Source organism: Petaurus breviceps, unplaced genomic scaffold (genome assembly GCF_028583685.1).
Source record: "Petaurus breviceps papuanus isolate PSGF00001 unplaced genomic scaffold, PetGlider_PUasm1.0 90895, whole genome shotgun sequence".
Taxonomy (NCBI): Eukaryota; Metazoa; Chordata; class Mammalia; order Diprotodontia; family Petauridae; genus Petaurus; species Petaurus breviceps.
Window position 1 is genome coordinate 31,712,778 of NW_027187372.1, and position 26,513 is coordinate 31,739,290.

General features: G+C 45.5%; 1 protein-coding gene across 4 annotated transcripts in view; it reads left to right on the plus strand.

The window, feature by feature from the left end:
• Positions 1 to 26,513, plus strand: part of CDK18 (cyclin dependent kinase 18) — a 149,439-nt gene that overhangs the window by 111,543 nt on the left and 11,383 nt on the right. For 3 of the 4 annotated variants that reach the window (XM_069074680.1, XM_069074682.1, XM_069074681.1), the window contains 9 exons: positions 17,489 to 17,641; positions 18,176 to 18,336; positions 19,602 to 19,727; positions 21,078 to 21,134; positions 21,896 to 22,010; positions 22,263 to 22,357; positions 23,044 to 23,106; positions 25,932 to 26,055; positions 26,231 to 26,351. In XM_069074680.1, coding sequence (XP_068930781.1) covers positions 17,518 to 17,641; positions 18,176 to 18,336; positions 19,602 to 19,727; positions 21,078 to 21,134; positions 21,896 to 22,010; positions 22,263 to 22,357; positions 23,044 to 23,106; positions 25,932 to 26,055; positions 26,231 to 26,351 — 986 coding nt within the window. In that variant the 5' untranslated portion in view covers positions 17,489 to 17,517. The remainder of the gene's footprint in view (positions 1 to 17,488; positions 17,642 to 18,175; positions 18,337 to 19,601; positions 19,728 to 21,077; positions 21,135 to 21,895; positions 22,011 to 22,262; positions 22,358 to 23,043; positions 23,107 to 25,931; positions 26,056 to 26,230; positions 26,352 to 26,513) is intronic. The other variant, XM_069074683.1, reaches the window with a different exon arrangement.

The window sequence follows — 26,513 nt, forward strand, 5'->3', positions numbered from 1 at the left end:
CAATACAATAGGGATATAAGAATATAACCGCCTGAATTTATATAGTACTTTAAGTTTGCAAACACTTTACATACACTAAATGCTTTATATGCCGTATAATATCTGATTAGCACAATGCCCCTGGGAGCTAGGTGTTATCATTATTCCCATTTTAAAGAGATTCAGGTTAAGTGACTTGCTTGGAATTGGTGCTAGAAGTGTCAAAGGAGGAGTTTAAATTAGGCCCAAGAAAGAACTTCCTTCCATGGATGTGAGACGAAGACAGGAAGTGGTAAAATCTCTGAGTGTGTAGGAGGTAGATGGATCTACCTGGGCTGGTCAATTCCAGCCCTGCATCCATTGGAATGACCACCAGAAGGGCAGCTCAAGCAGAGATGAATGGCGGATGGGGACTGTCCTGGCACGCATCTCAGCCTCTCTGGCAGAGGGAGGGATAAGCAGATTTGAGTGGCTACCCTATAATTCTGAGTTCATCTCTTGGGCAGCATGCCTTTGGGCTGGTTTCCCAAAGAACATCTCAGTCAATTTTTTAATCAATAAACATTTATTAAGCACCTACCCAGTGCCAGCCACTGCATAGCACTGAGGCACAGGCTAAAACAAAACAATCCCTGCCTTCGAGGGACTTGTGATCTCTCAGGGAGATAGCATATATGTACAAAAATCTCAGTGCAGTTAACAGAAAAAACTGCACCAAGACTTTTGGGACACTCTGTATGCAAAATAAACACAAAGTGATTATTTTGGGGAGGTCACTAGCAGCTGGGAGGATCGGGAAAGATCTCATGGAGAAAGAAGGGGGGCCCTGGGACAGAACTTTAAAGGAAGCTAGGGGGTCTTCAGTATGGAAACAGGGAGAGACTATGGATTGTACAGTACATGAAAGGAAGTATTGTAGTTCAGTCATTTCAGTTGTGGATGACTCTTTGTGACCCCATTTGGGGTTTTCTTGGCAGAGACACTAGAGTGGTTTGTCATTTCCTTCTCCAACTCATTTTACAGATGAGGAAACTGAGGCAAACAGGGTTAAGTGACTTGTCCAGGATCACACAGTCAGTATCTGGGGCTGAATTTGAACTCAGGAAAATTAATCTTCTTGTCTCCAGACCTGGCATTCCAATCACTGCATCCCCTAGTTGTCCATGAAGGCAAGAATTACATAATAAAGTTGGCATGGTAGATAAAAGGCAAGCTGTAAAGGGCTTTAAATGCCAAGCGGAGGAGTTTTCATTTGATCCTACAGAGCCACTGGAGTTTATTGAGGAAGGGAGTACAAGTGTGGTATGGTAGATAGACTTAGAGTCCAGAAGAATTGGGTTCAAATCCACCTTAGACATTCACCTGCTAGGTGACCCTGCCCAAAGCACTTAGCCTCTAGCCTCCCTGGGCTTCAGCATAGCCATCTGTAAAATGAGGAATTTGAACTGAATGTCCTCAAGTCCCTTCCGGGTCTGTGATGCTATGATTTTCTTGAGTGATATCTCAAGGAGAGTCTCATTACTAGACCCCAAAGATGACAAATAAAGTAAAATTCACCCAGTAGAATGTAAACTTCTAAAGGGCAAGGATTGTTTCATTTTTGTCTCATTGATAGCTATCACTTAATTTTTTTTTTTTTTGCATTAGATTGGATCATAAAATAAACATAAATCCTATCAGTGGGATTCACAGCGTGGGGGAAAGTAAATACTGGGCAATTAGGTGGCTCAGGGCATAGAGTACTGGACCTGAAGTCAGGAAGACTGAGTTCAAATCTGGCCCCAGATACTAACCCTGGGCAAGTCACTTAACCCCGTTTGCCTCAGTTTCCTCATCTGTAAAATGAGCTGGAGAAAAAATTTGCAAACCACTCCAGTAACTTTGCTAGGAAAACCCCAAATATGGTCAGTCACAAAGAACCGGACACAATTAAACAATAACAAAAAAACATTGGGTAGAGAAGGTTAGGGATATTGAGCAATGCGAAGAGGCTCTGCTTGGGGGTAGGTCTTTCAACCTGTCTTTTGAGGTTTTGGAAGGGGGTGTAAAGAGAGAGTGGTCATTTGAAGCTCCCAGATGCTCTAGTGTTCACAAAGATAATTCTTTAGGGAAATGTTGTTTTCTGAAAGGCTTGGGTTTAAAGTAGGAAAGGAGAAGAATTTGGAAATCCCCCCTTAAGAAGAGACAGAGAAGTAAGCTTTTACCCTACTCAGCTGACCCAGCCCTACTTCTTAAAAGGATGACCTCATTAATGTCAGGTTTGAACCTTCCTTTGGGATTCCACCCATTCCTTAGTCAGCCCCCCATCACTACCATGTTCCAGGTGGGGCTGTGGGCTTGGGTTTGGTTCCTCCCTGGTCATGAGTCAACCCACAGATGCCTTAGGAGATGCTAGGCTGAGTTGGGGGAACAGAGAACAATTCTTTTGTCCATTGTCTTCCTTCCATGTTCTACTTTGATCCAAGCCAAGAGCTCCATGTTGCATCCAAGAGACTCTGCGGTGTTTCTCCCCACCCATCCCAGACCCCTTTCAGTTCACCAGACAGAACCCAGCCTTGTCACTGAGCCAACCTATTGTATTCTTTTGTATTATAGTTATCTGCATGTGTCTTAGCCTGAGAACTCCTTGAAAGCAAGAACTGTTATGTCTAAACTTTGTATCTCCCCCAGGGGCCAGCACAGCCCACTTTGTGTTGTTTGTTGTTGCTGTTAGTCTGTGACAAAGCTCTAAGGAATTTTTCAATTCTTTGGCTGCAAGTGACTTTGTCCATTTCCCTCTACCCCCTGCTCCTATCTATTAGGGTTTTCCAGAAGTTTAAAGATCTCTAGGAAAAGTGATGGATTCTATTCCCTCCCATCATTTTCTGAGCTGTAATCTCCATCCTTCCTTTTGAAATATGCCTGTATCATTCCACCTTTCACTTTCTGTCTTTTTTAAAAAATTTATTTGTTTTATTCTGAACTTGAGATAAAACCAACATTTCCATAACAAAGCGGTAGAGAAAAACAGGGTTGCACCTGAAATTGCAGATCCATCATATACAACTTACCTTTCCTTTCAAATATACAACAAAGTTATCATGTAACTTTCTTTTTTTCTTTTCTCTCTCCCCCCCAACTTCTAGATGGTTACCACTAGACACAAATCTGTGTGTGTGTGTTTGTTTTCTGGATGTCAACAACATCTTCCTTCATAGGATCTTTGTGATTATCCTTTTTAAAAAGAAAATAAAAGCTATCTACACACATTTATTACAGTACCTACCATATACACTTACAGATATTGAGTGCTTAATCCATTTTGGTTAAATGAATGAATGAATGGCCCGGGTAATCCTGTACCTGTTGAGGGAAGGATGAGAACTATGTCAATTTGGGCTTCTTGGATCTTGCTAAAATCCCCAAACTGAGATATAGAAAGAGCAATGATTTTCCTTGGTAATGAAGGACATGGGCATGTCCTCCCTACTATTAACTCACTGTGTGATCTTGGGCAAACCACCATTCTGGTTAAGTGAGGCATTAAACAAAATGATTGATGGCTCTCTCTGAAAACCTGGGGATTTAGACTCATTGCCGGAAACCTTGAAATCAGCGTAGTGCAGTGGGAAGAGTCTTTTAAAGAGGCCTTTAAGTTAGAAGACCTGAGTTCAAATCTTGCTTCTACTATTTACTACCTGTGTGACCTTGGGAAAGTTGCTTACTCTCTCTGGACCTTAGTTTCCTCGTTGGTAAAATGAAGGGGTTGGCCTAGATGACCTCTAAGGTCCCTACCAGTTCAAAATCTATGGTCCTTTGACTTCTTATTGGAGCATGGCTACCTCAGAGATGATGGGGCATTTGTCCAGTGGCCTCCACGCAGAGCGAGGAGGGGCTGATCTAGAAAAATCTGCCTCCTAACCTAACATTCTGTGAGAACTGCCTGGTCCATCCCGGAAGGTTGTCTCACCCTGCCGCCTGCATTCCAAACAAGCGGCTGTAAAAATCTGCTTTAAATTCCGATCATTGCCTCCAAAGCATCTGCTGTGGGAGGGGGGAAGGTAGAGTTCAGTTAATCCCTTCTGTCTTCCCCAGGGGTGATTACCTCTGAGGATATGAAGTCTTCGGCTGCCTCCCTTCCCTAGCTCCAGCTACTTTACAGCTACTTCGGAGGTAAGAAAAGCTAGGGCACATAGCACCCCACCAGAACAAGAGTTTTGTTGGGGGAACAATGGAGAGAGAGCTTGACTTCCTCATGAAGATACAGAGGCTTGAAATCCACTACAGGGCAACAAAGCTGCTTTGGGCAAGCCATAACCTTTGTAGTAGAGAGGACGTCACCATGATGGGGAGAAGAAATGTTATCAGTTCCATCACCAGCCCTCCTGTTGGAACCCTGGCCAAGTTTCCCCAGTCGGAAGGGAATGTCTCCAAAAAGACATTTAGACAAACGTCCAAAGATGGTTGTAACGTCTGTAAAGCTCAGCCGACCACAGTCTTCTGCTCTTTTGAAACATTCCTAAAGCTGGCAGGGAGGTACAGGGTAATGGAGCGCATGTGCCTGGACCCAGGCCAGGCTTTCACTTTGACGTTTTCTTGGGGTGAGGGAAACAGCTGTTAGGCCCTCTAGTCTTTGAGAATTAACTCCAAGTCACCTCCTCTTTCCTTCTGGGTCTGAGCCAGCAATGTCTGGGATCTGAATGGCAAGGGTTTGGGAGAAGAGAGTGGGGCAGGTCACCGTCCTCTTGTATCAAGGTACCTGCTTGATAGAGGTCAATAGATAGAATTAGGGAATAAGAAAGGGAGGGGGATGGGGAACAGGGAAGAGGAAGGACCATTGGGATCACAGGATCATCATCATTATTGTATTAGCTGGCATTTTTGTAGTGCATTAGGGTGGATAAAGCCCTTTTTAATATATTACGTCATGTGAGCCTCACAACCACAACCTTATGAAGTATATGCTACAGCTATTACCCTAGTTTTAATCTGTGCAGCACCAGCATAAACTAGTGGATAAAGATCTGGCCAGAAAGACCTGGGTTCAAGTCCTGCCCCAACCCATACCAACTCTATGACTCTGGGCAAGTCACTTAATATCTCAGTGGCTCAGGCTACTGACATTGAGTTATTGGACAATGAGTTACAGAAAAGTTGCCAACTTGCATTGGTAAAGAGAGTTTCCTCACCTGGGAGTCCCTCATATCAGACATGCCAAGCTTAAGTGGGCTGCTTACAAAACTCCCAAGAACTATGAAATCACATTAAAATATAATTGAGAAATGTTTAGCAACAATTTTAAAAATACAGTACGACATAGATAATGTTAATTTGTGGTTTTTCAAGTCAATATGCAGGTATTTCTATTTGAGTTTGACATCACCTCCCTCTCCTAATGAAATCCCAGCTCCATTCCTTATCCCTGTGTGGCCTCTCTCAATTTAAAAATCAACTTGCTTGTGTTTTCTCATTTGATAGCAATGTAGGGATGGACAATAGGGATTATTATCCCCATTTGGCAGAAGAGCCAACTGAGGCCCAGGGAAGTTTAGTGACTCTCCAAATGTTACACCACTCATCACTGCCAGAGTGAGAATTTGAACTCAGGTCTTTGGCCTAGAGTGCTTTTCCCATTGTACTATGCTTCGACTGCTCTTCTAGCTTACCTCCAGTAGCTATGTGGCAGCCTTTCCCTGCTCCTGCCAGTTCAACACTGAGCTTGTCTTGGGGTCCATCCTTTCCTGACCTAGGGCAGGAGCCTTAACCCTAATGCCAGTCTCTCCCAGAGCTGTCTAGGCAGCCTGTTTGTGTCTGTCTCAGCTATGCAGTCCCAAAGCCATAGAGTTAATCTTGTGGTCTGGGGTGGGGCAGCCTCTACTCTTTTGGGGTAGGGGGAGAGCAGGGTAGAGGAAAGACAAGACACCCAGGGACCAGTGGCCTGGCTTGTTCTGGCCTGCTGGAGCTGGGGGAAGGGGCGGCTCCTGACTTACTGACTCATGAACATGTGGTATAATGGAAAGATTCCCCCTGGTTTGGGAGTCATGAGACTTAGGGCCTGATCTAGGCTTTGTCCCTAAATTGCTTCTACCTTGGGTTAATCGCTTCCCTTCCCCGACCTTCAGTGTGCTTAGTGGCCAGCTGTGCTCCAAGGTTCCTTCTAGAGTCTAGACCAACATTCTATGACAGGGAGAAGGGGGAATGGAGGGTCTTTTTTATTCCTGGGCCCACTGTGAACTGTTAGCTCATCCTCAGGAGAGTTAACAGGATAGCAATGATTGGCTCTCTTGACTCCTCCTCCCCTTCATCTTCTCTTTCCTTCACTCTTATTCAGTTCTTCACCTCATGGCTGGCTGACCATGCTCTGTATTGTCCACCCTCCACCTAGATCTTTCAAGATCTAAAAGCATCCAAGCCTACCTTTTTGGGTGGAGAAAACCAGGAAAGTATGTTGGCATTCAGGGCTGCCTGTGCCCTGAAACTCTTCCTGGAATTCTTTTCTTGGGGTACCTTTATTGCTTGGCAGGGAATCAAGATTCAGATTTGACTGGGGTGCGGAGGGACAGAATAGAATCTTGTGATGGCACAGGGGGTTGGCAGGAAAAAAATTTAAATTTTGGGGAAGGGTACCACCTAGAGGAGAAGAACATCATGGTGCAGGTGTCTGGTTCTGCCATTAACTCACTGTGTAGACTTGGGCAAATTACTTCCCCTCTCTCAGCCTCAGTTTCTTCACCTGGAAAATGGGGGCATTGGACTCGATCATTTCTAAGGTTCCTTCTAGCTCTCAACATTTGTTGATTCTCCCCCTTTTCAAACTAGAAGGAAAGCAAAAGTGAGTGACTATATCTAGGTTTTTGTATCTGCATGAGCCTTTGGCTTGCTCCCAGACCTTTCCCTCAAGCTCCTCCCTCTTCTGCCCATGCCACATATTCTCCTCCTCCACCCTGTCCCAGCAGGAAGTGCCTGGGTAGACTGGCGTCAGCTCAGGAGGAAGTAGACGGGAGAGTGGGGCTGAAAACTTTCCAGACTGACCTGGATGGGGGAAGGAAGATGGTTCCTTGAGGAGGGGCCCGTGAACCAAAGCAGAGATACTCTAGCCTGCTCTAGGCTGATGGGCTTGGGAAAGCCAGGACGGTGTCCATCAAGACTGGGTTTCCCATGACAAATTGAGTCCCCTTTATTGTGTGTCCCTTTCACCCTCCCCCCCCCTCCACCATTTTCACTCAGGCCCTAACCAGAGTCAATTCAGTCTTCATCCCTCTCCTCCCCACCCCTAACAGCTCCTTTAACTCATTGATGACCCAGGCAAAGTAGCCCTCCCCCCCAACACTAGCATCTCCCTCCTTACCCTGGCACCAATCATTCAGTGACAGCCCCAGCTGGTTCCTCAGCCCCAGGGACAAAGGCCACACTGTGCCACTCTGCTCTGCCCTGGTCCAGCTATAAACTGGGTCACACTGAGACCTTCTGTCCCTAGCTAAGGGCTGAGGGGAAGACGGCACCAAGGTGACAGGCCTCTTTTCCTGACTCTCTTCTTCCCCTCACCCCACAAATCCAGGGAGCTGATTCTCCCCAGGGAAACTTGACAGAAGGCAGCTTGTGTTTCAACCTGAGGAACAATAATTCATTCACTGCCTAGGCTGACCAGTCATACCAGGGACTATGCTGGGTTCAATACCCTTATTGTGCCTGGCAGAAAGAGGGCATCCACTCTCCAGCTGTGGTCATCTCTTCCCCAGTTGCCTGTTCCCCATCATCTTCAGTAAGTCATTCCCTGAGTCTTCCTATCTCTTCCTGCTACAGGGCTAGCCCCTTGCCTCTTCTTCCCTGCTGCAGAGCAGGGTTCTTCTTTTTAATAGATGTGTGATCATGTAAAACATTTCTATATTAGTCATTTTGTGCAAGAAAACTCAAACAAGAAAGAAAGAGAAGAAAGAAAGCTTTGGTCTGCATTCAGATGACATCAGTTCTTTCTCTGGGTGGCATTTTCCATCATATGTCCTTCGGAATTTTCTTGGATCATTGTTTTTCTGAGAATAGCTAAGTCATTCAAAGTTCATCATCATACAGTATTTCTGTTACTGTGTGAAACGTTCTCCTGGTTCTGCTTACTTCAGTTTGCATCAGTTCATGTAAGTCTTTCCAGGTTTTTCTGAAATCATACTGCACGATAATATCCCATTATAATCATATACCACAACTTGTTCAGCCATTCCCTAGTTGATGAGCATCCCTAGAGCAGGGGTTCTTAACCTGGAATCCATGGACCCTCCAAGGGGTTATAGATAGAATTCAGGGAATCTGAACTAAATGGGGGGAAAAAATAGCATCTGTATTTTTCACTAACCCATAGCATTTCCTCCAATTATGAACATTCTAAAAAGGAGTCCATAGGTTTTACCAGATTGCCAGAGAGGTCCATGACACAGAAAAGGTCAAGCACCCATGTTCCAGGAAACAGCTGAATCTTAAGTCCTCTCATCACCCTTGACTTCTCACCAGCCAGCCAGGTCCAAATGATTTGTTTACGCTAACCCCAACTCCCTACTGCTGAAACCCCAGAGAGAATAGTCCCTGGCAGAGGAGAATCTTCTCTGATCTTAGCACTTCTGGAATGTAGGACTGAGGTACTCTACCCACAAATTTAACATGGAACCCTGAAGAGAGTAGCTAAGACTTCAAGGCAAGTTCCCTTTTGTTTTAGGAAGTTGGCTTGCAGCTTCCCTCCCAGAAAGTTTTAAACCAATTCCCCACCTCCCCCAGTGGGAAAGCTGGGTGGAGATTTATAGTGAGGACTGGTGTATTCCTGAGCCACAAACTGAACATGCCACCCCATAAATCCCCAGTCATAGGATGGCTTTATGGGGATGCCCTGTTTTCAGAGGGTGGAATGGCTGGCCACTCCTGGGTGGGGCTAGGATGGAGCTCTGAGCTGACCCCCAAACTAAGTCATGGCCCCAGGCATATTCAGAGAAGAGCTTCCACTGAATCCCATGACTACCCTCCTGTAGGCCATGGGAGGTGAGAGAGAGCAGAGAGATCCTCAAAACCTTAGGATGGTAGATATCCAGAGAGGCAGCATGGGATAGTGGGAAGAATATTTAGCCTTGGAGTCTGGAGGGTCCTGGATTTGCATCTCACCTACACATTTACTAGCTATGTGACCTTGGCTGGGCAGGTCATTTAACCCTGAAGGTTCCCCTTCTCAGTTTCTTTTTCTGTAAAAGGAGGATAAAAATATTCACACTACTCCTTTTATTAGGCATCTAAAGTCTTTCACAATCTGGCTCCAGTCTACCTTTCCAGCCTTATCACACACAGTTTTCCTTCATGTACTCCACATTCAGCCAAACTGACTTTCTCACATACCTCACAGATGTCATCTCCCATCTCCAAGCCTTTGCATACACGAGCTGTCCCCCATGTCTGAAATGCACTCTCTCCTCAACCTCTGACTCTTAGAATCCCTTGTTTTCCTCAAGACTTTGATAAATGAGGAGAGAGCACCAATTGTGAAGTCAGGAAGACCTGAGTTCAAATCTGGCCTCAGACTCTTAATAGCTATGTGAGTTTGGGCAAATCACTTAACCCCTATTGCCTCAAAAAAAGAAAAAAAAGAAAAGACTTAGCTGAATGAGGCCTTTCCTGATCCCTCAGTTGCTAATGCCTTCTTCTCCAGTCTCCTTGTATTTATTTTGTGTAGAGAGTCAGCATGGGGGCAGCTAGGTGGCATGGTGAATAGAGCACAGGCCTTGGAGTCAGGAGGACCTGAGTTCAAATCAGGTCTCAGACACTTAACAGCCATATGATCTCAGGCAAATCACTTAACCCCTATTGCCCTGCCTTCCCCTCCTCCCCCCCCCAAAAAAAAAAAAGAAAAAAAAAAGAGAGTCAGCATGGCATATTGCAGAGACCTGGCCTTGAAACCAGAAAGTATCCTTAGTATCCCTAATACAAATTGACTGATCGTGGGCAAGTCACTTGATTTCTCCGTGTCCTAGGTAGCTCTCTAAGATTATTTAAGTTGTAAAGACATGACTTGCATTAGTAGAAGGAATTTCCTAGCTTGGGAGTTCCCTAATGGAAACACAAATCTAATCTCCCCTTCCTATAGTTTGTGTAGACTTTTCTCTATGTGTATGTTGTTTTCCTGGTTGAAACCTGGTCCCCTTGAGGGCAGGGACTTTTTAGATTGTGTCATCTGTAACCCCAGCACTAAGGTGCTTAATTAATGCTTGCTTGATGGACAGATTGATTACCCACCTCACCAGACTGTCATAGGGAAAGTGTTTTATAACTTTAAAGGCACTTGACAGAGATTTATTATTATCCTTAATTTTCTAGGGCAAAGATAATTCCCATTCCTATGTGAGGAGTCACTCTTTTCCTCTTGTCTCCCTCAGGCACCCTCCACCTCTGGTGGTCTCCATCCCAGACACCTCCCCCTTCATCCTAGTACACAAACAACTGATTTGGGACTCAGGACAGCTGGGTCCTGTTCTTGGTCAGCCCTGATGTGGAGCCCTGGCCCTGCCCTCACTGGCTTGGAGGAAGACCCTACTGTTCCCATAGTGCATACAGAAGGCATTCTTTCTATTGTCCAGCTGTAGGGAAGGGGTGTTGTAGGAAGCCAGAGGCCTAGAGATGGGTGGGGGGAGGGAACCTGAAGATGACTCATCTGTCTGAAAGCTTAGTTGCTGAGAGGGAAAAAAACAAAACATGCATTTTCCTCTCTTGAGAGCCCAGCTGGACAGTGAGGGATCCAGGACTGCTAGAGAGGTGTTCACAATAAGAAACCAGTGGGGAGGCACTCCAAAGCCAAGTCCTAAGAGTTTACTGGTAGAAAAAAAGGAAGAGCCTCTGAGTGCAGAGGGGATACCTGTAGCCCCACCCCTATGCTAATTATACCTGAACTATTTCCAGCATCTTTTCTGATGATGTAGACAGTGGATATTTTGTCATATGGGCCAAGACTGTCTCAGCATGGTGGGAGGAGTTATATGTGCACCATGGCTAGAAGTTGTCCCTGTTTGTCCCCAGTCATCTTATGACCATTTGCCCTTGATGTTCATTATCATTTTTAAAAAAGTTTTTAATATCTGAAGCTCTATTCTGGCCCCTGTATAGAGACAGTTCAGACATAGCTTCTGCCCTCTAGAAACTTCTAGTCCAGGGGCGGGGAACCTGTGACCTGGAGGCCACATGTGGCCCTAGGTCCTCAGGTGTAGCCCTCTGAATCCAAACCTCACAAAACAAATCCCCCTAATAAAAGGATTTGTTCTGTAAAATTTGGACTCAGTCAAAAGGCCGAAACCCGAGGGCCTAGAAGACCTTGAGGTCTCAGGTTCCCCACCCCTGTTATAGTCTAAAACAATTTAAAATACAGAGCACACATTAGAATTTGTAGTCTAGCAGGACCACTAATGATAAGAGCAAATGCATTCCATGTACCTTCCTCCCAGCCTGATGGATACATTTAGAGGTGAAGTACAAAGCCTATCATCTACTTGTCACAAATGCTGGGGAAGAGAATGCTGCATTTCCTGGGAGGTTAGACCCTTATTGTCACTTACAACTTTAACATCTTATGATTTTTTTTTAAATCTGATTTGTATTGATAACTTTTTTTTAAAGCAATTGGGATTAAGTAACTTGTTCAAGGTTACACGGCCAGTTATTTCTGGGTGGGTGCTAAGTGTCTGAGCCCGGGATTCGATCTCCAGGTCATCCTGACACTGGAGCCGGTGCTCTTACTCGCTGTGCTACCTGGCCGCCCTGATAACTTTTATTTCTACATTATATCCATTTCCAAATGTCTTCTCCTCACCCCAACCCCACCTCCCCAATCAAGCCATCTCTTTTTAAATTTCAAAAAAGAGAGTAAGGCAGTTCAGCAAAACTAATCAACAGTTGACCAGATCTGATAGGATATGCTATATTCCATACCCATAAGTCCTCCCATCTCTGCAATGAAGTGAGTAAGGTAATTTTTTTCTCAGTTCTTCTTTGGGGTCAGGCAATTATGCAAGGTTTGATTTTGCTTGCTTTCTGTTTAATATTCTGTGAGTCTTCCTGGGCTCAGTTTTCTTTAACATAATAGAATTGGAATAAGCAATTTTTTAAAAGTTCTTTCCAGCTCTGACATTCTAGGAAGTGGGATTTTAGGACCCATTGAAATGATGAGAGAGCAATCCCTTGGCAGGAAAGTGCTGTCAAGGCAGAGAGTCTTAGTGTTGAAAGGACTCTAGGAAATCATTTAGACCAACTTCTTGCCAAATACAGGAATGACCTCGAAAGCATATCTGCCAGGTGGTCAGTCACTAATGATATAATAGATGGTGAGTGCTTTGCAAAGTTTAAGGCTCTCTTATAGAAATGTCAGTTGTTATTCAGGATCTGCTTGAATACTTTACTTCTTGGGGAACTCTTTTTTGGTTTGTTTTTCTTTTGTCTTTTTGGAGGGGGAAAGGCAGAGCAATTGGAGTTAAGTGACTTGCCCAAGGTCACATAGCTAGTGTTAAGTGTCCAAGTTCAGATTTGAACTCAGGTCTTCCTGACTCCAGGGCTGGTGCTCTATTCACTGGGCCATGTAGCTGCCCCTTGGGGAACTCATTCTTTCATTGCAAAGTTCTGATCGTTAGGTAACTTTCTGGTCATGAGCCAAAATCTGTCTCCCTGGCGCTTCTTCACACTGCTCCTAGCTCTGCTCTCTGGAGGTGGGACACAAAGAAATACACCGATTTCCTCTGCTACCCCACAGCCCTGTCTATGCTAGAAGACAATCATCTCAAGTTCCTTCCTCAAACAAGATGGCTCCCTCACTTTCCTAATTCCCCTCTAATTTACCATAGTCTTTTTAAAAACGTGACATGTTTTGATCACACATATGTGTGATTAACTAGGTCAACAGATACCAAAATGCTTTGGCTGTTCTGAGAAGAGGAACGATGCCTTTAAAAGGTACTTAGGTCCTTTTATAAACCTTTTTAAGTGGATCAGAAAGGAAACTTGACCCCTTCCCACTCACATCGACTCCCTTGGCCAATCTCTCCCCAATCTCCCACTCATTAGCTCTTTATCCCATATCCTCAAAAGCCCTAATCCTTGATGTGTATATGATGTCCATAACTCACAGCCCTTCTCCTTATATCAATTAGCATAATGTTTTTATTTTACTCTGTGAAATGATTAAAAAGTAACAAGGTGAATTTTTTTATTTAAACATAAGAACTTCAACCACTAAGGCAGAAGCATGTTTGTAAAATTTTTACAAGAGGCTCTCAAAAAAAAAAAAAAACCTCAAAAGACATGTGTTCCACCTAATCTTCATCAACAAAAGAGCCAATCAAGCCCTGATTTGTAATGTTTGCCAATTTCTAAGGTGTTAATACCCACACCTAAAATTTAACAATCAGTTCTAGGGAGCCACTGTGAGCTGGTTCCAGCACATTCCTGAATTCAATGTAACCAATGTTTATTAAAGGCCTACTATGCCCTTAAAACTGTTTTAGATGTGAAGGATACAAAGGCAACCCTGAAACATTTTGTGGCCTCAAGGAACTGACATCCCCAGGGGGAATGCGGCTGGTACACAGAGAAGTAAATACAGTATACAGTATACAAAGTAATTCTTTTCTTTTTTGGAGGCAGTTGGGGTTAAGTGATTTGCCCAGGATCACATTGTTAGAAAATGACTGAAGGCAGATATGAACTCAGGTCCTCCTGACTTCAGGGCCAGCACTCTAGGCACTATGGCGCCACCTAGCTTCCCTTATGCAAAGTGATTCTAAGAGGGAGATACTACAATGCCCTGTTGGTACAGGATGGGGGAAGAGAGAAGGAATCAGGTCTTGTGCAGGAGGAGCCACTTGAGGCCTGCTGTAAAGGCAGTTAGAGAGTCTGTGCAACAGAGATGAAGACAGGCTGCATTTCAGACCCAGCAGTGCCCCTGGGCCTTTGGAGATGGAATGTCATGGAGAGAAGGACAGGCTGGTTTGAAAGAGAAAATCTCTGAAATAAAATTCATGGGGAAAAAATGAGCATATGAAATAAGACTGGAAAAGTAAGTGGGAGCTAGATTATAGAGTGCTTCCTTTCATCTCTAAATTCCTGTCATTGAAATGAGTGTTGTTCCTTTGAATCAAATACTTGCTCTGGGAATGCTATCATTACTTTGCAGTTTCCTCGGTGGGGGCAGCACATTATCGCTGTCTGAGGGTCATTTTGCATTTTGCAAAAAGGCATCGAGGCAAAGGGACAATGAAAGTAACATCAGATTTTTGGGTCCGAGAACCTGATTCTGCCACTTGCATGCCCTTAGCCAAGTCAGTCCTCTTCTCTGGGGTTTCAAATTTCCCCTTTTACTAAATGAGGAAGTTGTATTTAGATGATTTCTTAAGGACCCCCCATGTTCTGATTGACTTCATCTAACAATGGCCAGTCTGAAAGGACCCAGGTGCCCTTCTCTTCCCAGCCTTTGAGGATCTCCTAGGTGTTTGTTCTGAAAGACCCCAAACCACGCTGCCTCTCCTTCCCTGATTGTGTGCTCTTCAGTCATTTTTAGTTGTGTCTAACTCTTCATGACCCCATTTGGGGTTTTCTCTGCAAAGATACTGAAGTGGTTTATCATTTCCTTCTCCAGCTCATTATATAGATGAGGAAACTGAGGCAAATAGGGTTAAGTGACTTGCCCAGGGTCACACAGCTAGCAAGTGTCTGAGGCTGGATTTGAACTCAGGAAGATGAGTCTTCCTGACTCCAGGCTGGGTGCTCTATCCACTGTGCTGCCCTCCCTTGCATATAGTATAGGACAACATTCAGAGGAGGCTGTCAGGTGGTCACTTCCCATTAGGGAATCCTACCTCATAATTTGGAGAAAGGCTCTGAGATGAAGATTCCTTCATCCTTTCTTGTAGGACTTCAGCAATCCTAGATAGGTTTGAGGTCTTTTCCCAGTGATTGGCAGGGAACAACTGCAGTAGGCCAGGGGAATGGAGCCTCCCCAGGTTGACTGAGGACAGAGGGATATGATCATTGAGCAAAGCAAACATGGTGCTGACCCATAATCCCTTAAGCCAAGAAGATCCAGGAGGGGCCTGGTTGCCATGGCAATGATACATTGGCCAGTGGTAGGGATGGGAGTATCCAGTCTGGAATCGGCCCTGACTGCCATGTAGATAAAAGCCCGAGGGAATGTGAGGTTGAGTATCTCCCATTAGGGGCCCCATCTCTGTTTAGGGGAGGGCTCTGCAGAGATCAAGGAGGTGGATGTTGAAGGCATTCTTTCTTCCCCAGACCCTATGTGAGCCATGGTCATAGGCAGACTATAGGGCAGCCTTCCAGGTCTAGGGGAGAGAAGGAAACAGTCTGGGGTTGGAGACAATCATGAGAATGTCAGGAGAGGGGAGGGGGAGAAGGAAGAACCTTGGACAGGGACAGCAGCTAGTGTCTCCAAGGAGTTAGGGCAGCATCTACAGGAGCTTTTCTGAACCCCCTTCTCTATCAGATTGATAGATTTTTAAGATCTGGAAGGGACCTTAGAGACTGTCTTATCCAAGCTCCTCATTTTAAAGACGAAGAAATTTAAGACCAAACAGATTGAGTGATTTGTCCAAGGTCACACAGCTAGTTGATAGCAGTGCTGGGTTGGTTCTCCTGAGCTGTGCTCTCTCCCACTGAGGATTCCTAATTTAGCTCCGAAGTCTTCAGTTAGGAATGACACCCGTTATCTTCTCTCCTTTCTCCCTACGCCACCTTCTCTGAGTTTTTCATTGCCCTTGAACCATTTCTCTTCCTTGATATTTATTTTCACTGCTCCTCAAGCTGCAGCTGTAGCAAAGATGGACGTGAGAGCCTGCCAGTTCTGGTCCATATCCTCCCATCCCATCCATCTCTTTACTTCTGCTCCCTGGGGGCCCAATAAACACTGGAGAGTGAGATGGGGGATAGAGAAACCAAGTTGTATCGACTAAGATCAGAAGGCTGGCCTACATCGTGTGTTGATGTGGGTCCCTTGGACATAGAGAACCCTAGACTGGGGGACTAGGGAAGATATTATTGAATTTAGGGGGAGTAGGAGACACAATCTGTGTCCTCAGGGAGCTGCCAGTCCAAGGGGGGAGATAGCACATGTATGCAGAGGTCATGAGCAGAGAAACAAGGGCCCATTATTTAGATAAGCAATAACAATAGCTATCATAGGTGATACCATGTGGAATCGATAAACAATATCAAAGTCAAATAGAAACCGATCCCTGTATATTGACTTAGAAAACCAGAAATTAACATTATTTTTGTTGTACTATATTTTTCTTATTTTGTTAAACATTTCCCAATTACATTTTAAGCCTATTCTGCACTGAATTTTACACCTCTGGTGTAATGATCAGAGGACTTAGCCTTGGAGTAACACCCAGGGTCAAGCCTTGTCTGTGATACGACACTGGCTTTGTGACTAGCAAGAGATCATATGACCTTCCTGTGCTCAAACCAACTCAACACCATAAGCTGCAGAAAAGCTTTTGATTTAAATTGAAAGAAATCACCTGTGTGGACCAAAAAACAAATGTATGTGTATGCTGTTTTAAACTACAAAATATGTATATGTGAGTTTTTGTGTGTGTAATTATGTATATATGTACATATACATATATATATATATATACACACATATATTTGTGTATGCATATATATAGTATCTGAGACAGCTATGGATAGAGTGCCAGGCCTTAAGTTAAGAAGACCCAAGTTCAAATCTGGTCTCAGGCACTTACTAGCTGTGTGACCCTGCACAAGTCATTAACCCTGTTTGCCTCAGTTTCCTCATCTGTAAAACGAGCTGGAGAAGGAAATGGCAAGCCACTCTAGCATTTTTGCCAAGAAAATCCCAAATGGAGTCCTGAAGATGCAGACACATCTGAAACATCTGAACAACAAAATAACAAACACACATACACATAGATATGTATATGTTTGTATATGTATGCTATTATACTCTATATATACATAGCTTCGTTTATATGTATGTATAGCACATATACATACACATAGATATACGCATATATCTATATATAAATAAGGGGCAGCTAGGTGGCGCAGTGAATAGAGCACCAGCCCTGGAGTCAGGAGGACCTGAGTTCAAATGTGGCCTCAGACACTTGACACACATGTCATTCGATCCTTACACCTCCAAAGTAGATGCTATTATTAGCTCCATTTGAAAGGTAAAGACACTGAGGCTCCGAGGTACCCTAAGGGTTTGCCCCAGGTCACACCATAAGAGTTGTAGGTGTGATTAGAACTCAGATTTTCCTGTTTTCCAGCTCCTGGGGCCTCCAAGTTCCGTGCTCTTTCCCCTGGATTTGTGTGCTTAGACTGAACCTCAGAGTAGAGGGGCCAGATCACAGGTCTCTTGTACAGAGCACAGTAAGGCCAGGAGGGTGGGGGCAGGGAAGTTGGGGTTCAATCTTGCCCCCAGCTGACCTAGTTTCTTTACTGCCATCTGGCTCACAGAATTTCTCTCCCCATTCAGGATCCAGCTGCCAGTGGCCCCAGCTGACCATGAACAAGATGAAGAATTTCAAGCGCCGCTTCTCCCTCTCCGTGCCCCGAACAGAAACCATTGAGGAATCTTTGGCTGAATTCACCGAACAGTTCAACCAGCTCAACAGCCGCCGAAATGAAGGTGAGTGCTGGAGTTTAGGATCCTGGGTTCGATGCTGAGCACATTCCCCCAGAGTATCCTAACCACAGATATATCTAGAGGTTGTGGACTCATGGAATGTCCTGCCGGGCATCCCTAGTGAATCCCTCCACAGAGGGTGAGGAGGGGAGGAACACCCTACCAGCTGGAAAGGATGTTAGGAGCTAGCAGGTCCAGCCTTTACAGATGAGGAAACTGAGGCACAGAAAAGTTGAATGATTTGCCCACGGTACCAAAGTTAGTAAGTATCTTTGACAGAATTTGAACCCAAGTCAGCCTGATACCTCTCTAGCATGCCCAAGCTACTTCAATCCCAACTCATTCATGTAGCCTCCAGTCCCAAATCCTGGGGGTGTCTGGATTTGTGTGCTTAGGCCCATTTACCAAGGTACATCCTGGCCTTGGTAAAGATGAACAGCTGCTCAAGGAGGGAGGAAGAGGTGGCCTGGGGCAAACTAGCCTTTCCTTCTTGCCTTTCTGGGGATAGATAGGGAACTGCTCATTTTCCCCTCTTAGACCTGGCCCAAGGGCACCTGCAGCTTGGCCCTCTAGTAGGAGGAGACTTCCAGTCAGAGCCTAACGCCATCTCCCCTACAGAGGAAGATGGGGATGGTCACAGCCAGCCCTCGCCAGGGATACGTTACCGAAAGCACAACCAGCGACGCTTCTCCATGGAGGTAAGAGATGGATTTCCTGCCTGGATAGATACATGTGTAAGGTAGGCTTTGGGCTCTGGAGGATCACAGAAGGGGTGTGCTTAGACCCCCACAATAATAATCACAACCATTCATCTAACACTTTAAACTTTGCAAAGCACTTGGCACATGTTATCTCAATACTACCAACCTGGTACTGTGTTATCATCCCCATTTTACAGATGAGGAAACCAAGGTTGCAAAAAGTTAAGGGTCACAAAGCCATTAAGTATGTGACGACAGGTCTGAACTCAGGTCCTCCTGACTCTAGGCATGGCACTCTATCTACTGTACCACCTTAATCAGTCCCAAGGAAGACCAGAGTTCAAATTTGACCTCATACACTTACTAGCTGTGACAAGTCACTTAACCCTGTTTGCCTCAGTTTCCTCATCTGTAAAATGAACTAGAGAAGCAAATAACAAACCACCCCAGTATCTTTGCCAAGAAAACTACCAAAAATGACTGAATAACACCCTGTGTTCCTATATACATGCAGCATTTGGGTGTGTTTGTATATGTATGTATTTTACTACCATAATCATTGATTGTACTTTAAGGTTTACAAAAATTTCTCATTTGAGCCTCAGCACATCTTTGTGAGGTGGCTAATACAAATATGACTGTCCCTATTTTTTTTTCATTAATGATCCTGACCTCTGAACTATAGAGAATCCCAGAGGTAGAAACACCCTCCCTCAATGCACATGAGTGACTTCTTGTAACTTACAGCCCTAGAGAGTTGCCTGAGATACTGAGAAGTCATGTGACTTGCCTAGATCCCTGTGTCACCCAGCCAGTATGTGTCAGGGGTGGAGCTCAAACTCAGATCTTCTTGGCTCCAAAGCTAGCCCTGTACCAGTTATTTCATCTTGCCTTTCACCCTTATTTTATAGGTATGAAGATAGGCTCAGAGGGGTTAAGTGATTTTCCCCAAGGTCACACAGCTGATACATGTTCAGAGACAGGGATGGAACTTGGGTTCTGTGATGTCTGTGTCCAGTGCTTGCTTCCCCCAGAATGTCCTGCTTCTGCGGGTGTCTGTGTGCGTGTGTGTGTGTGGTGTATATGTATTGTGTGTGGTGTGTGTGTATTGTATGTGTGGTGTGTGTGTGGTATGTGTATTGTGGGGGGGGGGTGGCCAGTGTGGGAAGCCTGCCTGGCGGGGGAGAGCTGGGGCTGCAGTCCCCCATGGCTCCCAGTTCCCTGAGAGTCTCATTTGACACCCTCCTTCTGTTCCCCTCCAGGATGTCAGCAAACGGCTCTCCCTGCCCATGGACATCCGCCTGCCACCTGAATTCTTACAGAAGCTTCAGCTGGAGAGCCCGGAGCTGCCCAAGCCCCTTAGCAGAATGTCCCGCCGGGCATCCCTAGTGAGTCCCTCCACAGAGGGTGAGGAGGGGCAGAACACCCCACGAAACCCCAGAGAAAGTCCTGCTTTCAGCCTGCGCTTGTCCCTGTGGGAGAAGAAGGCAGGGACCTCCCTCCCAGCTCCACTTTCTAATAGCAAATTCCCTTTCAGGAAACGCTGGCCTTTGGCTCCACCTGCTGGTCAAAGCAGGACACAGGCAGATGGTCATCCAAACAACCTCTTAGTTTTGGAAAGGCTGATCATTGAGTCCCAGCTTGTGCTCATAAATATTTAACAACAGGTTCTGGGGACCGAGAGTGTATTGTTAACATTTTTTTCCATCACTTTCAAAGAATCAACAAAAGCACTATAGAATTTGCCAATTTCTGAGGTGTAAATGTTCACACTGAAAATTTAATAATCAGCTCTAACTGGTTCAAACTGACTCTAGCTGTATAAGTCCATCCTTCTGATTTCTCAGAGAAGAAAACTGAGGCCTAGGAACTTGACCAAAATCACACATCTAGTTAATAATTGATCAGAGACTAGAAGCCACACAGCTTCCTGTAATATTGAGCTCATGCCCACTAACTCCATTCAGCCCCTGAGTCCATTGAACAGCCCAGCTTGGGGGGAGATGGTCAGGGTTGGAGGATTAGAGTGAAGTAGAGAGGCCCTCAGGGTGTCTTGGCATGCAGAAGCCCTAACTGTATAATGACTGCCCTGGGGGAATGTGGAAAGTTTGTATACTGACTTTGGGTTCCTCTCCCACTCTACCCCCAGGGCAAATAAGGCAGCTCAGGGAGTTTTGAGGGAAAACCACAGATTGGCTGATAGAATATCAACCTGGGAGCCAGGTTTCCTGGAGAGTCCTTTCCCTGATTCAAAGCTAAAGCAGAAGAATGACCATTATAAGGATGATTTAACAAACATACCAGAGTTTATAATCTCTTTATTAAAATCTTTCCTTCCCTTCCATAGTGTCATTTACTCCCACCATACGATTATAATGATCATAATAATAGGGAGCATTTATATAGTACTTTAATGTTTACAAAGCTTTTTACATATCCTCATAATAACCCTGGGAAGTAAGTGCTATTATAATCCCTGTTTTACAGATGGGGAAACTGGGGCTGAGAGGGAATAAGTCACTTGCAGATCTTCTCAACTCCAAATCTAGCAATCTAACCCACCAAATAACCTAGGATGACTTCTTCCCTCTCCTACTAAAGAAAGAGCATGAGGGTAGAGGCATTAATGAGGGAGTGGAGTTTGTCTGAGGTTAGTGGGGGCACCCTGGAGAAAATCAGTGATAGCCAGGGGGTAGGACATTCTTACAGGATGATGTCTCTCTTTTTCCCCTCTCCAGTCAGATATCGGCTTTGGGAAACTGGAAACTTATGTGAAACTGGACAAATTAGGTGAGGTAAGAGACTGAGCCTGGCATTGAGAGGAAGTGGGCAGTACTTGGAGGTCTGTGGGGAACCTTCCAGGACGTGGACTTGTGGCTAAAAAAGGGTGTCACTCACTAAGGGCTGAAAATTGGGAGTCTGGCAAGGCCTCCCACAGAATCTGGTGTAGATGAGGTCCACCTTTCACTTTCAGACCTAAGGCTTTTTTTTTAATTTGTATTAGTATTTCTTATTTTGACATTACCTTGAGTCATGCTATCCATCCTTCTCCCAGGTAACCATCCCCTATAACAAGGGTTGTTACAGGTATTGTTTTCTTGTCTCTGCTTACTTCATTCTGCATTAGTTTATATACGTTTTCCCATGCTTCTCTGTATTCACTATATTTATCATTTCTTATAGAACAATAATATTCCACCCAGTACTATAATTTGTTTCCCTAGTCACTGGGTATCTATTTTGTTTCCAGCTTTTTGCTATTACAAAAAGTACTGCTATGAATATTTTGGTGTATAGAGGGTCTTTCTTTTTGTCTCTGCCCTCCTTGGGGTATATGTCTAGCAAAACAGATGTTGACTTAAAAAACCTTGCCCTATCTGACAATGCCTGATTTGGTGCCTGGGTCCCAGCTGGGGCCCTTGTATCCTGTGGGTTTGTTTTCTGTGACCTGGAGGTAGAGCATGGAGAGAGGGGGCTATGAGTTCTAAGCCAATGTCATGCTCCAGGCTGCTGGGCAGGAAGGGCAGGGACCTGAATGTGCCTTGGTTGTTTCCAGGGAACCTATGCTACCGTCTTCAAAGGGCGAAGCAAACTCACTGAGAACCTAGTGGCGCTGAAGGAGATCCGCCTGGAGCATGAGGAGGGTGCTCCTTGCACCGCCATCAGGGAGGGTATAAGCGTCACCTCCTTACCAGGGCCCCTCCTGAGACCTCCCACCCCCAGGGCACGATGCTATGCCGCCTTGTGACAGGGGAGGGACATCTGTGGTGGAGGGAGAGTAAGCGTTGGCATCATGCTCCCAAAAGAAGGTGGGAGTGAGGGGGTGGTTGAGTCCTGAGACAGAGTAAGGATTCTCTAAGCCCAGGGAAGATCCCTGGGTGGTCTGAGGCCTGGAAGACCCAAATGTGCTCATCTCCCTGCAGTGTCGCTGCTGAAAAACCTGAAACACGCCAACATTGTAACCCTACATGACCTGATCCACACAGAACGATCCCTCACCCTTGTCTTTGAGTACCTGGTGAGAGAACTGGGGCTTGTGGGAGGGAGGAGAAGAGGAGGAAGGATAGAAGGGAGGGAGGACAGAGGGAAGGAAGGAAGGAAAGAAAAAAGGGAAAGAAGGGAGAAAGGGAGGAAGAAAGGAAGGGAGGAAGAAAAAAAGGAAGGGAGGGAGGGAGGAAAGAAGGAAGGGAGAGACAAGGGAAAGAAAGAAGGGAGGAAGGAAAAAGGGAAGGAGGAAAGAAGGAAGAAAGAAAGGGAGAGAAGAGGGAAGGAAGAAAGGGAGAGAGGAAAGAGGGAGGGAAGGAAGGAAGGAAGGAAAGAAAAAGGAAAGAAGGGAGAAAGGGAAGAAAAAAGGAAGGAAGAAGGGAGGGAGGAAAGAAAGAAGAAAGGGAAGGAAGGGAGAGAGGAAGGAAGAAAGGAATGAAAAAAGGGAGGGAGGAAAGAAGGAAGAAATTGTCTCCCTTTAGAGACCTCTGCCCCTGCCTCTCCTCCTGAGTGACCTTGGCTGGGAGAGCTTTAAGCTTTAGCTCTGCAGGGTCTCACTTACTCCAGACTATAAAATAAGGAGATGGGATTAGAGATGAGGCAGGGCCAGGACCCAGCATTCCAGCCCCCTCCCCATCTAGGCCTTCCACGCTGGAGCTTGGGGTGACAGGGTCCTTCTGGCTGTTGTGGAGTGGGTGCAAGTCGGGTGCTGTGTTGTAGGACAGCGACTTGAAGCACTACTTGGACCACTGCGGGAATCTCATGAGCATGCACAATGTCAAGGTGAGGACTGCCCCTGACCCCAGGCCCAGTGCTCACCAAGGCAGGCCCCAGGGGAAGACAGGAAGAGGGCTGCAGCAGCAGCAGCACCTCCAGTCAGCACTTAGCCTGACACATACAAGAGATGCACCGATAGCCAAAGACTGACTTTTCTGAGTTTACAAAAATTGGTATATTTTGTTTCGATTTAGGTGTCAAACCCAACACACACCAAAACACCCCTTCCACAGAGTACTTTCTCTGCAAACGGCTGGGCAATAGAGCCATTTCACCTGATTCAATTAGTCAAGTTTCCATTTTGTAGTTGCACATCTATCAATTCGTTAATTTTCTTCATTCAACATTTATTGATGGCTTTTGTTTATCGATCCTTTCCATACATGTCTAATTGCCCTTGTTCCATACTCAGTTACCCTTGTAACAAAGAAAGCCAGTTAAGCACAGTCATGATCCTCCCGTTTTGCTTGACGGTATATGCAGCATTCTGTACCCATCGTCCCCCACCACAGGAAAGAGCTGCCTTTCTTCATCTACAGTCACTCAGCCTTTGGGTTCGATTCCCTTATTGCAGTCACTGTGGATGTTATTTCTGGTTCCTTGGTTATCAGTTCATTTAAATCTTCCCTTAAAAGATGGACTTTTAAAAACAAACCAGTACGGATCCCAGAGCTTATAAATCCAAATGAGTGCTGTCCCCATCAGAGCCACCCCTTGGGGAAGCTCTACCAACAGCCCAGCTTTGTTCTTGTTTCAACTATTTGAGGAACGGTACTTGGAGCTGCTTTTGAGCCCCAGAATAATGGTGGTCGTTTTTCTGTTGTTTCAGTCATTGCTGACTCATTGTAACCCCATTTGGGGTTTTCTTAGCAAAGATACTGGAGTGATTTACAGTTTCCTTATCCAGCTCATTTTACAGATGAGGAAACTGAGGCAAGCAGGGTTAACTGACTTGCCCAGGGTCACACAGCTAGTAAGTGTTAGTCAAGATTTGAACTCAGGAAGAGGAGTCTTCTTGATTCCAGGGCCTGCACTCTATCCACTTTGATACCTGGCTGCCCTACTAGCTTTAGTAACTAACATTTAAGGTTTGCAGAGCCCTTAGGATGCCTTCTTCTCCTCTACCCTAGATGCAGGTAATAGAGGGGTTAGGATGCCACTTTTACAGATGAAAAAATGGAAGCCAATAGAAGCCCAAGCTCACAGCTAATAGTTGTCAGAGGATTTGAACCCTGGTAGCCTTCCTGTCCCCAAGCACTCTTCTCATTTGCCAGGCTCTTATGTACACAAAACAAAACAGAGCAGGAAAAAAAAATGGTCCATTGATTTGTAGTCATAGTTCATTTTGGACCCAAACTTTGGATACCCAATAAAATTACTTACCTTATTCACAATACTTGGGTGTCTTGGGGAAGTTGGGTGGTACAGTAGGTAGCATGCTGGGTCTGGAGTCAGGAATATCTGAATTCATATTAGATACTAGCTGTGTGACCTTGGATAAGTCATTTAACTTCTGCCTCAGTTTCCTTAGCTGTAAAATATAATAATAGCACCTGACTCCCCGGTTATTGTGAGGTTCAAATGAGATAAGATTTATAAAGGATTTGGCACAAGGCCTGGCACACAGCAGATGCTACATACATGCTTATTATTATTGCTGTCATTATCCCCCAACCTGATGCTGCATGATTTTTCACTTTTTCTTTTGAGAGAAAGGAAAAAAACAAACCCTTCTTTGGAGTAGAAAGATTAACCAGTACTGAATATATTCAAAAGAATCTGCTGAAAAGGAGTTCCAAGGATTTTCTAAAGAGATTGCAGGAAGAGCCAGAACTTTGAAATAGTTTTGCAGCCTCTTAAGGGGACTCCTGTGACTTCACTTGGCCAATAGTTTTTTGTATGTTTAGTTAGGGTTTGTTTTTTTTTAAGCAGCTAGTCTCTTACCTTGTACATTTCCATCCATGCTCTCAGACACACGTCTGCCCCCTCCTGGTGTGACCTGGAAAAGCAGCACAGTCAGTAAGGGTTCATCCTCTGAAGCTTATTGCCTGTGTGACCCTGGCAAGTCACACACCTTTTCTCATTCTATTTACTGGATGATAGTGGCTGTAATGCTTAATTTACGGGGCTGTTGTCAGGATCAGTCAATAAGAATCATAATGGCCAGCAATTAAAAGACGCTTTAGGGTTTGCAAAGCTTAGTATGTCTCCTAGCATGCAGGGAACTTAAGGGCCATTACTGGATGCCTGCCCAAGCCCATTTCTTATGCTATCTCTTTCAGTCCTCACAAGGACCCTGGGAGCTGGGTGCTGTTATTATCCCCATTTCATAGATCAAGAAACAGATGGTCAAGGTGAAGGGACCAGAGTCACCCAGCTAGTGTCTGAGGCAGGATTCAAACTCCAGTCTTTCTGACTCAAGACCCAACACTCAGTCTATCCACTGTGCCCCTGAGGGGCTCAAATCAGATTGTTATAAATAGTACTTTCCCAACCTTAAATTTAAATATAAATGTCAGCAAGGAGGAGGAGGGTGATACCCTATCAGGAACTCTTTTCACCTCCACACATTCTGGCATCACTGCTGCTGTAGCTCCCAGGGACAGCTCCCCTTCCCAGCCTGGACCACTGCAGAAAACACCCCAGGGCCAGAGTGGGGACCCCAGAGAGGACGGAGAAGAGGCCAGCCTGTTTCTCCCAGGGCTTCTGTTTTTTTCCTTCTCTTCACGCCCATCCATGAACACTGTATGACTCACTTTTCCCTGCGAGACTGTTGAGCTTGCCAGACTGGACTTATGACACTCTCCTCCCACCCCCTCTACCCTCTTCAGGTCTTTATGTTCCAGCTGCTCCGGGGCCTCTCCTATTGCCACCGACGGAAGATCCTCCACAGGGACCTGAAGCCCCAGAACTTGCTCATCAACGAGAAGGGAGAGCTAAAACTAGCGGACTTCGGTGAGGGCAAGGAGCCAGCCAGGGTGAGGGGACAGGTCCCCCATGGCCCTTGTCTGGGCCAGGGGCACAGACAACCCCATCTCCTCTCCCATGTGGCAGCATGGGGGTGGGGAACTCAGGCACAGCAGAGGGCGTCTCCACCACACAGACAGTTTAGTTACACCTCTGTCCCCAGGCCTGGCCCGGGCCAAGTCAGTGCCCACCAAGACTTACTCGAATGAAGTAGTGACCCTTTGGTACCGGCCCCCTGATGTCCTGCTGGGCTCCACGGAGTATTCCACTCCCATCGATATGTGGTAAGAGAAGGAGGAAAGAAGGGGAGGGGCCTTCAAGGGATCTGGGGAGGGGGAGCCTCAATCTGTGCTGTTATTATCTCCATTTTGAAGATGAGGAAATTGAGGCAGACAGACGCTAAATGACTTGCCCAGAGTCACACAGCTAGTACATATCCAAGCCTG